Here is a 12,395-nt window from a genome sequence, read left to right on the forward strand (position 1 = left end):
AGATACAGATACATTTGTACCGCTCTCACTGTCCTCTGATTGGCGGAGCAGTGTGCGCAAAATCCAACCCAGCCAGCGCTCACCGCACACAGATACACACATGCACAGCAGCGAGTTTATTTGATTTATTAGCAGGCCAGCCACTCGTATATTCATCTCGCTCCCGCACAGGCGACGGGCAATGGAAATGCCGACGCACACTTGGACAGCAGCGACGCACACACAGATACTCGCGACTCAAGACCAGTTTTTCCAGCCACCCTGTCTGGCGGACCGCACCGCATTTACCGCCTGCTCGAGCGGCCAGCGGCAGACGGTCTCTCATTCGACTCTCGCATTCGCCGTCGTCAGCACACGCGCACGCAACGTACCGCACGGCAGTCGCAGCACGCCAGCCAGCAGCAGCAACATCACGCAGCAACATCAACTCGGTTGTTCGCTGTCTCGAATTCGGTTTCGTGTCGTATCGTATCCGTATCGTTTCGCATCGCATCGCATCGGTGGTTCTGGTTCGTGCCTCGTCATCAGCTAGCCAAAAAGCGGTGATACGAAAGAAAGAAAAAAAAGTCATACAGCCAGGGAAAAAGCAGCGTAGAACACACCTCGAACAGGTTTCGCCGTCGTCCGGAGAAACAGAAAGGTGCTCAATTCCGCCCAGTGTGGAGGTATTTTTTCGGTGTTCCCGCTTCTCGAATACGAAAAAATAAAAAACAACAACCAAACCAAACCAAATATATTTACAACAAAATCAAATACAAACAACAACAATATTCTGAGGCAATTTCGCGTCGGTTTTTAGCAACAATTTTCAAGTGTTTTACGCCGCCTCTTGTTTGTTTGCTAGCAAACAGCATATATATGTTTATCTGATATCTGTGACTGTGGAAAAAACGCAATTCAAGCTGTTTAGCTACAAATCCAAAGAGAGCCGAGCGCCACATTTTTGATACGCGTAAAGATACGAAAAAACCACGAAAAACAAACTGCAGCTAAAATCAAAATCTCAAAAATCACAAGTGCAACATGGTTTCCCACAAAATGTTCAAAATGTCTAACTAAGCAAAGAGTAAACTAAAGCTAAAGAGTAACTGCACCTTAGAGGCGAGTATCCACGGAGAACCAACTTTGAGCCAAATCAGCTTTATCGCATCGAAAACTGGAAGCAATCCCCGCAAGATGCTGACCATGGAATCGGATATGAAAGGCAGCCTGCTGCATGCCACCATGCCGCCGCATCACACAAGTGCCGCGTTGCACGGACACGCGGCATCGCCGTACTCCGCCCTGGCTCCACTCATGAACCTGGGCCAGTCGCACCTGACCCACTCGCAGCTGAGCCACCACAACCACCACCATCACCACATGAGCGCCCACATCGCGGCCAGCCAGAGTCCCAATCCGCTGAGCTCGCTGCAGTCCTCGATGGCGAACACCCTCAATGGCAGCCAGGTGGGGCAGCAGCAGCAGCAGCAGCAGAGCTCCCCGCTGCACAGCTCCAGCGAACTGAGTCCCACCCAGAGCAGCATCGGAAGCCATCACATGACATCGCCGGTCAGCCACCAGCAGCACACGCAGCAGCAGCAGCACGGGCAGCAGCAGCATCTGGGCGCGGGATCCGCGTTGAGCAGCCTAACTGGAGGATCCAGCAACAACAACAACAACAGCGCCACGGCCAACAAGAACCAACAGCACGCGGATCGTGTGAAGCGGCCCATGAATGCGTTTATGGTTTGGTCTAGGGGCCAGCGGAGGAAGATGGCCTCGGACAACCCCAAGATGCACAACTCGGAGATCTCGAAGCGACTGGGCGCCCAATGGAAGGACCTCTCGGAGTCGGAGAAGCGACCCTTCATCGATGAGGCCAAGCGCCTGAGGGCGGTGCACATGAAGGAGCATCCGGACTACAAGTACCGGCCGCGCCGCAAGACCAAAACGCTGACCAAGACCAAGGAGAAGTACCCGATGGGCGGCCTGATGCCCGGACAGACGGTGGGCGGTGGAACGCCGGGTGAGCCGGTGACGCCCACGCGGGTGCAAGGTCAGCCTGGCCAGAATCAGTCGCTAAACGGTAGTGGAGGCAGTGCAGCAGCAGCAGCGGCGGCGGCAGCAGCGGCAGCGCAACAGGCGCGCCAGGATATGTACCAGATGAACGCGCCCAATGGATACATGCCCAATGGCTACATGATGCACGCGGATCCGGCCGGAGCGGCAGCTTACCAGACCTCCTACATGGGCCAGCACTACGCGGCGCAGCGGTACGACATGGGACACATGTACAACAACGGGTATGCGATGTACCAGACGGTGTCCGGCGGACAGACATCGCCGTACGGCAGCAGTCTCCAGCAGCCCGGATCACCGTCGCCGTATGGCGGCAGTAGCTTGCAGCAGCAGCCCGGCAGTCCGGCTCCGTACGGCGGAGGTGGGGGCGGTCAAGTTTCCTGCCAGAGCCACAGCCCCAGCGATTCGAGCATCAAGTCGGAACCGGTGTCGCCAAGTCCCAGTGCCATAGCGCTCAACAACAACAACAACATCAACAACAATCACATCATGAAGCGGGAATACAGCTCTGCAGCAGCGGCAGCAGCAGCAGCGGCAGCAGCCGCCGGCGGTGGCGAGCTGAATCACCTGATGAACATGTACCATCTGCCGGATGAGCAGCGCCACCTGCTGCACTACCAGACTGACTCGCCCGATCTGCAGCAGCAGCACCAGTCGATGCAACAGCAGCAGCAGCAGCAGCACCTCCCGCAGCAACACCTTTCGCAGCAGCACCAACAGATCCCGCAGCAACACCAGACCATGCAGCAGCAGCAGCAGCAACACCACCTGCAGCATCAGCAATCGCTGAGGGCGATGGCGCCGCTGGCACACATGTGAGAAATGGCCAGCGCCTATGGAGCAGCAGGCTCCAGTGTGAGCGTTTCGCCTCCACTGCCGCCGTACATGCCGACGGCCCCGCAGCAACAGCAGCAGCAGCAACAACAGCAGCAACAGTTGCTCAACGGACGGCCTAGTCCGACGGCATCGGGGTCGTCGGGCGGCCGCTCCTCGGCGCATTCCAGTGGCCATACCGCCGCGCATTCACCCGCCTTGGCAGCCGCCTACCAGCTGACCCCCTCCGCTGCCGCCTCCTCCGCCACTTCGGCTGCTGCTGCGGCGGCAACTGCTGCGGCCGTTGCTGCTGCCGCGGCTGCAGGCAGCTCCTTCGCCGCCTCGGCCAGCATGCTGGACATGCAGCAGCAGCATCTCGAGGAGCAGCAGCAGCACCACCACCTGCACTACCAGCAGCAGCAACAGCAACACTACCAGCAGCAGCAGCAACAGCAGCAGCAGCACCTCCCGCAGCAGCAGCAACACCAGCTGTACCATCACTATCATCCTGGCCACGAGGCAGCGGTGGCTGCCAGTGCTGGCCTCCTGGATATATCCACATTGTAAATTATTGAAAATATTAACTAAAGCCCTAGGATACGCACACCCACAACCCACAAACACACCCACAACCACAGCCACACACACAGACACAATTTTAGCCTTAGTTCTTAAGCAGGTTTAATTCGAATTTCGAAGTGGCAGAGTAACACACGCGCATATAAATAAATGAGAATAGGATTAATGTTTAGTCATTTAAATGAAGCATACGCACTGTTGTACCACAATAGTAAGATGACAACTCACTTGCATTCCATACCGTTCTGCTTCGATTTCCCTTGATTTCCCGCTTGCTGCATAGCTAAAAACAATTGTGTGATACAAATAAACTGTTGCCAATTACTGGGACAACGGCAACAACAACAAATCGTTTGGTTTAGCATTTCATTTCCACTCACTCACCTTTTGCTGTACAAAACATTCTCAGACATTAAATGTGCGTTCAATTGAAGGGAGCAACAGGACGCGGAATCAAGACACAAGTTTAGTAGGAGTAAAGGCAGTTGAGGCGCGGCGATGAAAATATTTCAGAAAAGCAAAGAAAAATGTCAAAAAACATTCTATTTTATAAATTCTCTTATGCATTAAGTAATTATAATTATTATCTATTATATAAACAATTTAATTATTAATTATGCTTACAAATACCAGACAAGACAACCATAATTAATTGTAATAAAGCGAAAACAAAATTATTATTATTATTAAAAACATAAATCGAATCGAAGGCAAGCATCTACTGCATAATACAAACACAACCAGAGAAAATGTTAGTAAACCTAAAGCAAATTTAGTAAAAACAAACCAAGAAGCAGCGTGCAAACGTGATTGTGAAACATGGCGCAAGGCAGCGAAAACAAACAAATCCAACAAAACATTGCCAAGCACCTGGAAATAATAAAAACAAAATCCACAAAAAAATCCACGAAAAAAAACAAATAAAAGAAAAATCTTTACAAAAACTTCTCGCTACATTTTTACTATTTGCCGTCGGCAAAATGGGAGGATTCGTGAATTTTGCATACCGAGCCGATATGCAGCAGGTTCACCAATGTGTCAGTTGGCTTAAATTCCAGTTTGGATTTTATAGCTCCCTCTATTTTTAAGTGCGATGCGTAATTCCTTAGACAAAGACGATTAGAGTAGTAAAAATCGAATGAAATTCACGCATTGTCAACATAAATAAAAATGTCATTAAACAAACCCTGACAAATTAGAACAAAACATTAAACGAGATTCCCATAAAAATGGTATTCCATCGACATTTATAACATCCAGCCATGGCAATTACTTGGGAACCTCATGTGCATCGCATGCTGCAATCTGGCATTTCAATATTTATTTACGTGCATTTTGTCAATGATTAACTGCAATTTTCGTGACCGGAAGGTGACGTTTTGTAGGCGACACCGTCCAAACTAATTCCACCGATCAAGCATCAAGGTTGAAATACAATTATTAGGAATTTTGATAATGCGATATATCATATACCATATTTTCAGAGCCGCTCACCAGACCCAGATTGTCCAATCACTCGGCTGTCGCGACGGTGAATGGGCCTACAAAACCCGATAATATCCACTTAATATGGCTAATTTATGCTGGCCAAACCATCACATCTGGCCCACGCGCTGTGCCAACATTTCAAAGTGCTCATAAAAAATTATGATATGTATTATTAATGAAAATTGCAAATTCAGAGCGACGGGGACCAAAAACAAACACACATTGGCTGCAAAACAATTTATTTATTATGTGAGCAAACATTATACACTGTTTACTACTCCTGTTTCTTTTTTTGTGTCATTCGAATGCTGCTGATTATTGTAATTCGGGTAAATGGCTTGGCTTAAAATGAAAGCTGCCCGGGAATTTCAATTAATGTATTTTCAATTTTTCACCACCAATTCCCCTGCTCGTTTCTATTATTACCACTTTGCAATCAATTACTGGCAACGATTTTTAATTATAAAATTTCGCATCTAAATTAAAATTTTCGCTTCGCATGCTTAACCCTTTACCCATACCCTCCAGTTGATTAAAAATGTTTAACCTTTTCTTTGGCTTCAAAACTTTTTTTTGTTGTCTCTGCTCGAAATAGTTCGCATACATAAAAAACGAGCTTAGATTTGCATTTGTCGCAATTTTCATAATATTCACAGATTTTTCTGTGGGCCTCTGCTTATCTTCGATTTTGAGGCCTGTTTATTTGTGTGTTGAAATGCGAGATTGTCGAGTGGCATGTTCGAGATACATGCATAATTTGTGTGGATATTTCTACGCGCTATGTGAAACAAATGCAAAACGAGAAATTTATTAATGCCATATGGGTGTCATTTGAGCTAAGTTGCAGCAGATACAATCTAGCTAAAAATGCGACTTCGTTTGACATGCAAATCGTAGTGGAGAGAGATCGTTTCAGTCAGTTGCGCCTCGTATTTGATTTGGATTTATTTTGGAATTGCGTGTATTTGGCTTGTTCTCTTGTCAGCCAGCTGTGTTTGCCTACCTTTAATTAGCTAAAAAATTGTTCTGCTTTCCGTTCCATTCGAATGTTATTTCTCCGACAAATTTTTTGTGGCGCTGTCATTTGTTGCAATCAGTGAGAAAATTAAACGAAATCCCGATGACAACATTTTTATTGCTGCTCGCTTGCCATTAAAATTAGGAGCTAATCACACGTTTAACAAGATTTTGTTGTGTGTTTGTTTATTCGGTGGTTTCTGACTTCGATCAGTTGATATTTTATTTAATTTTTTGTTGTCTTTATAGTGGGGACAGCAGACAGGTGCTTAGCTTATTTTATTTTATTTTTTTTTTGGCTGCAGCTGAGTCAGCAATCGCCGATCGTGAGAGTTTTTCGTTGGCTTTGTTTTGGATCTTTTGATTTAGTTCATTAATTGGCCATAATAGTTTTGTTTTATAACTGGGCATACGTCGGTGGTGAACTTGAAATTCATTACAAGCTGGTTTACATTGTCGTCATGTGTTAGTTTATTCCATTTTGAACAGTAAGCTCCGGCCGGCATAAAATATCCATAAGTACACTCTGTGATGTTCCCTAATCAGATGTATCTAAGCTTACTCTCTCTTTCTTCGGGGGACTTCTACTTCAACCCTTCAATTATGGCAACAAAAGCTTTGCGAATGCCAGAAAGAGACGACGCATAGGATGCAGAGATAGATGGATAGAGTTGAACAACTAATTAAACTTGAACAATGGCGCAAAGTTGGCAAACAAATGTCATTACTTCGACTTCAGTCTGGTCAGTAAGTAGTAGACTGTGAGTTGTTCGAGTTTTCGGTTTGCGCCGCCGGTTGACACATTTTCTGGAATGTAGGTTAACCGAGTGAGACATGCAACGAAATCGAGTGGATTCGTAAGCCTAAAACTGTAACCAATTCGGAGACGGCCCTTTTTCTACACACACATTTTTTCGGCTACATTTCCGAGATGCGAGTACATAAACAAATCGGATTAGTTGACAAAAATCCAATTAGCCGTGGGCCCCCAAGCCCAAAAACGGTTGACCATTTTCAACTGGCAGTGGACGGAAAAATAACTCGAGCATTTGATGGATGTGTGGCAGGCGTAAGAATTTATAGAGCCGTGATTTGATCGATAGGCCCGATGATTTACGAGGCAGGTACTGGTAACTTGTACAGGTAAATCTCTGGAGGGGGTGCAACATACCACACATGCAAATTTTCAAATTCTCAGACTGCCTGGCGACCCCGGAGATAAGCTGACATCCCGTCCACCTGCACCGGAAAACGGGAAAACCCATCCACCATTGGCAGGCAGGTCGATGCTCATACCTGTGAGCACGGATAATGAACCTCTAAAATCCACGCCTCGCAAATCCTCGAGCGGATGCTCGGATCCGCATCCTGGCACTCATCCTCGCTTTTGGGCAATAAAGGGCTAAACAAACAGGCACGACAATAAGTCCCTATAGATCGCAGTGCATATTATCATAATCACCAATAAAACCCTAGTCGCAAACTAATCCACAGCAACCCATTTCGAACCTTCGGTTGCATTCAGGGATTTGCGATGCACAACTACAACTCCGAAAAGTTTATCTGCATAATACTGCATACTTGGTATCGCGGTATCTCAACGATTCTTGGTATTTCTCGACCACCACCCGCATTTTCGCCTAGTGTAATTCAATCACAGAACGCGTTCTTCCCGGGCAATGAGCGCGCCTGCATAAAATGCGCAATCTGAATCCCATGGGGCCATTGGCTAATCGCTGTCTAATTATAATTTTGCATTTTTATCGCTAAGGGTCTGTGTATTTCTGGGAGTTAGGGAGCGCGGAGAGAGGGGCCGGCAAGGCCGTTCTGATTCGGATGCGGTTTGTTTTGCAATTAGGCGATTAGTCACGCCCTGATTTGTCATTGATACTCCGTTCGCTCGATTGCTCAGTTTGTGCTGAGTGTTATGTGGCAGTACTACCATAGATGGAAACGATGCCCTGTAACTACATATATATAAACTATGCGGGCTGGCTTAGTGGTACATCTGACATGGGGGCGGGGTAAAATATGCAGATAACAGGAAGGGAACATGATATGCGATGCCAGAGGAAGGGTACGTCTTTGGTGGTTTCTCGTTTTGGGAGATCATATCAAAGTATCTGCATAATATCAGATTATTGTAGAATACAACTCTCACTTACACGAAATGGTGGGGCAAAAAATAGCATCATATATATGCAAATTTGAAATGTCCTGGATTCATTTTTAAAGGAAAGTTACAACAATTTGTTAGATTATGATGTTAGTAGCTACATTCCAAGCAGCCTGGATTAATTGTTATAAACTTTTAGAAACGATAAATCTTTTTTTAATCTTTAAATTAACATTACACTGCAAAGTTTCGTATTCAAGCGAGGCATAACTTAAAATCGCAATAAGTTTCAAGGTGGGTGGTGGAAGAACAACAACTCCGGGCGAGAGCAGCAGCAACAAGGCGATGCACTTGTGTCACTTAATTAAGTCAACGTTTTATTGTCGTCATCGCAGGCAGCATCGTTGCTCAAGTTAATTACTCAGAGGAGGTGGCTGACTGCGAGTCAATCCCCCAGCAAATCCCTACCTGTGGAAGGCACTGGCACTACTTTTCAACTGGCTGCAAGTGAGCATAACAATTCCCCACTCTTCCCAGGATGCCGAGTCCTGAGTTCTCTGAGTCCTGCACTTTGGCGCATTTGTTGATTCGCGCACTTGAACAACGTGGTGATGGTGATGGACCTGGGAAAAGGGTGTGGGGCAGGGAGGTGGAGGCACAACAACCAGTCGCTGCAGCAGCAGCAGCAGCTCTTATCTTAATGAGTTTTTATGCATCTAATTAAATAAATTGCACCCTCTTTGGGCTGTTGGCGCCATGACAACTACCAAGTCTGCACAAATCTCTCACAACATTTTTATTCGCTAGTCAGCCCCCCTTTCTTGTTGTTGTTGTTGTTCGAGGGCGTGGTCCATGCAACTGCCCATGGCCCCATGGCTGAAAAAAAAAAATGAAATAAAATAACACACCCACTAGCTGAAATTCAATTTTAATTACAATTTTTTACCTCAGTCTCTCGCCCTTTTCGCCACTCAAATCGATTTTACTAACCAATTTTTTCCGCAATTTGTACATGGCCATGTGTGTGTGTAATGTTTTATATACATACGTATGTATGTATATGGCTGTGCACTTTTGTGTATATATTTTTAATCAACCGCGCCCAGACACAAACGCTTAACAACATTTTCAGTGGCTTTCATTTCGAATGTCCGGCAGTTTGTTGAGCCGCAAAGCAGCTACAGATTGTTTTCATATATGGTACACAACAACTCTTTTTATGAACCGTATGGATTTATTTACTTGACGTAGCCCCTCGCATATACCCCGTATCTACTGTACCTCCCCGATCCATCACCGCTCATCACATTCGTCGTCGTCGCATTTTCAATTTTTCGCTTGCAAATTGGAAAAGTTCAAACGCACACACGCCCTGGTTTGGGTATGGACATGGAAATGTGGGGCGGGGACCCTATCCCCGAAATGGCGACTACGACCTGACCGGACTCCGAAACCCAGACTCCGGCAGCAGGACCAGAATCACAGACACATGAGTGCAAAAGCTGCCGATAAATGCGACGAAGTCGGGCGCTGCAGCACTGCAATCAAGCTGACCCATGCACAGTGGGCACAAAGTGATTTATTTGGGAGAAATATTCCATTTAAGCAATTAATCTGTAAGAAAAAAAACATTTTCGTTCTGTTGATTATCATGAATGTTTTCCTAAGTTCAGATTGTAAATCTAACATAGAATCTATTTATTTCATGGAACATTTGAGCGAGTAGCGCAATATATCCTGGACGCCTTTGAGAATAAGAAATACTGCCTAGCAGTAATGCTGGACATTAAGCAAGCCTTTGATCGTGTTTGGCACCCCGGTCTCCTCCTAAAGCTCAAAAACGGCCTGCCCCAGCCATATTTCAAGTTCTTAAAATCGTTCCTGGAGGGCAGAAGATTCGCCGTCAGGTGTGGAGAAGCGCGCTCAGACGTCAAAGAAGCCCGTGCAGGAGTTCCCCAAGGAAGCGTTCTCGGTCCGCTCCTCTACAACGCGTATACGGCTGACCTGCCGGTGATACCGAGCCAGTACATTATGGCAGCCACTTACGCCGATGATACTGCGTTCCTAACAACAGCAGATACCCCAGCAGAGGCCTCCCAGACTATGCAGGAGCAACTAGATCTACTGAACACGTGGCACACGAGATGGAATATATCGGTAAACAGCGACAAGTCAACCGCTACCACCTTCGCAACTAGACGCGGCACTTGCCCACCAGTCAGTTTCAACGGGTTCCCAATCCCAGAGGTAGCCAATCCAAATTATCTTGGCTTTACACTGGACAGGAGACTTACATGGAGACCACACCTGCTAAAGAAGCGGAAACAGGCGGAGAACCGAGTCCGTGAATTCTACTGGCTGATGGGCAGACAATCTAAGCTACCGACTTCCACTAAGCTCCTTATCTACAAAGCGATCATAAGGCCAATCTGGACGTATGGCATTCAACTGTGGGGCACTGCATCGAAAAGTAACATCAACATTATCCAGACATTCGAAAACAAAACGCTCCGCACAGTCACAAACGCTCACCCTTTCCACGATAATGCCACTATACACGAGGTCCTCAGCTTCCCCTGGGTGAAGGATGAGATTAAGAAAAGCAGCAGGCAGTACATGCAGAGGCTTCAAGACCACCCAAACAACCTGGCACAAGACCTGCTGGACACCAGTCAACGCACCAGGAGGCTGCACCGATCACACCCTTTGGACCTCTCTGGGATTAGACACGCAAATTAAATTAAATTATATACATACATTATTATATACATCATACATACAATATTGACAGTTATTGTATAGTTTCGCAACAATTTATGTAATCAATTAATTCTCTACCGTTAAGTTTAGTCATCAAATTTAATGATTGTCCGCGAAGGACAGTTTTAAATTAATATATCCAAAAAAAAAAAAAAAAAAAATTTGAATACTTGCAATACGGCATCAAATTTATTCATGTTGAACTACTTTTTAAGATGATATTTAGATCAGTAAAAAAACAGCATGCGCACCACTGTGCAATGGCAATTCGGTTGTAGCTTATGTTGCATTAAGAGGGGCAAAATGGGAATGGGGCGTGCAGCATTTACATACGCACACCGTCTCATACTTATTTCGAACATTTCGCCATGTCCGGCAAAGCGACGTCATTTGAACAGCAATGTCAGCCCCACTGAATGACTGACTGAATGACGGACTGGCAGACTGACGGACTGCTGGATTGATCAAGCGTCGCAGTGACCAATGGAAGCCGACGTCTGTGCCGTCTAGATAGGGCGTGCAGCTTTTTGCTGGAATGTGTGTGCGCTGATTGATTGATTATTTGTTCCGCATCACTCACCTGGAAAATTCAACTGAAGTGGCAACTTTAATTAATTTGCTTATGTTTGTTGGCCCGACTAGCCTCAAAGGCCGGGCCAAGCCACTGGATTTTATATGGCGAAAATGTACAGCATATACATAGGAGTGTATATGTGATATATAAGATCCGCACGAGTATATAATTTAATAGACTTGGGCTGGGCTGCAGCTGAACCTAATTACAGCGGCATATAATTTAATTTAAATATATACATATAGAAACTATCTGTCTGTGACCTGAATTCTCATCGGAAGTCAGAGTGGCTATATAAATTCAAGCACACAATATGATGTCATGTCATGCTAAACTGGTTTACTTCGTATTCTGTCAGGCAAGTCTTTATCATAGCTTCTGACTAAGTACAATTAATCGATATTAACCTAGTGAAGACCATTGATCGTACATAAATCCTAGTTCAATGCCCAGCTGTGTGCTAAACAAATCTACAAATCAAGATAACTGTTTTCACACATCTAGGCCTATCAACAATGGGAAACCAGAATACAAATGTATCAAAAACAAAAAGACGCTGACCAAAAACTAACAAAATCCGAGCGTTGCGATGACAAGAAAATATATTTAAAATACCAAACGAGACTTGACAAAAAGCATAACAAATTAAGACTTATAATTTAGCGTGCGCCAAAAATACCGTTTTTCAGATGGATCGGATCCACCGACTGATGAAAACAATGGGATATGCGGAGAGCTTCGGTTGATTTGTTTATGAGAAAACCCGACGGGGCATCGTACCTGCATTGAATCCCCCGATTTCGTTGTCATTTTATAGCATTTTAAACGCCAAATTTATCATATCCCCTCTGTGTGGACCATCCCAAATAGCTCCAACTTTCTTTCCACCCAAATGGAACTCGAACTAAGCTGGGATGTATCTGTCGCGACCACAGGCATTAATTAAAGACCCAATGAATTGCCTATTTGACAATGATTTCTGGCCAA

The 12,395-nt window shown here is 45.7% G+C and overlaps 1 protein-coding gene across 1 annotated transcript; it reads left to right on the forward strand.

The window, feature by feature from the left end:
* The first annotated feature begins 322 nt into the window (after positions 1 to 322).
* Positions 323 to 4,380, forward strand: LOC117145708 (GATA zinc finger domain-containing protein 10). Its single transcript, XM_033311456.1, is given in 1 exon segment — positions 323 to 4,380. A coding segment is annotated over 1 exon segment (2,265 nt). The 5' UTR covers positions 323 to 1,176; the 3' UTR covers positions 3,442 to 4,380.
* The last annotated feature ends 8,015 nt before the right edge of the window (positions 4,381 to 12,395 follow it).

The sequence above is a fragment of the Drosophila mauritiana genome, chromosome 2L (assembly GCF_004382145.1).
Source record: "Drosophila mauritiana strain mau12 chromosome 2L, ASM438214v1, whole genome shotgun sequence".
Classification (NCBI taxonomy): Eukaryota; Metazoa; Arthropoda; class Insecta; order Diptera; family Drosophilidae; genus Drosophila; species Drosophila mauritiana.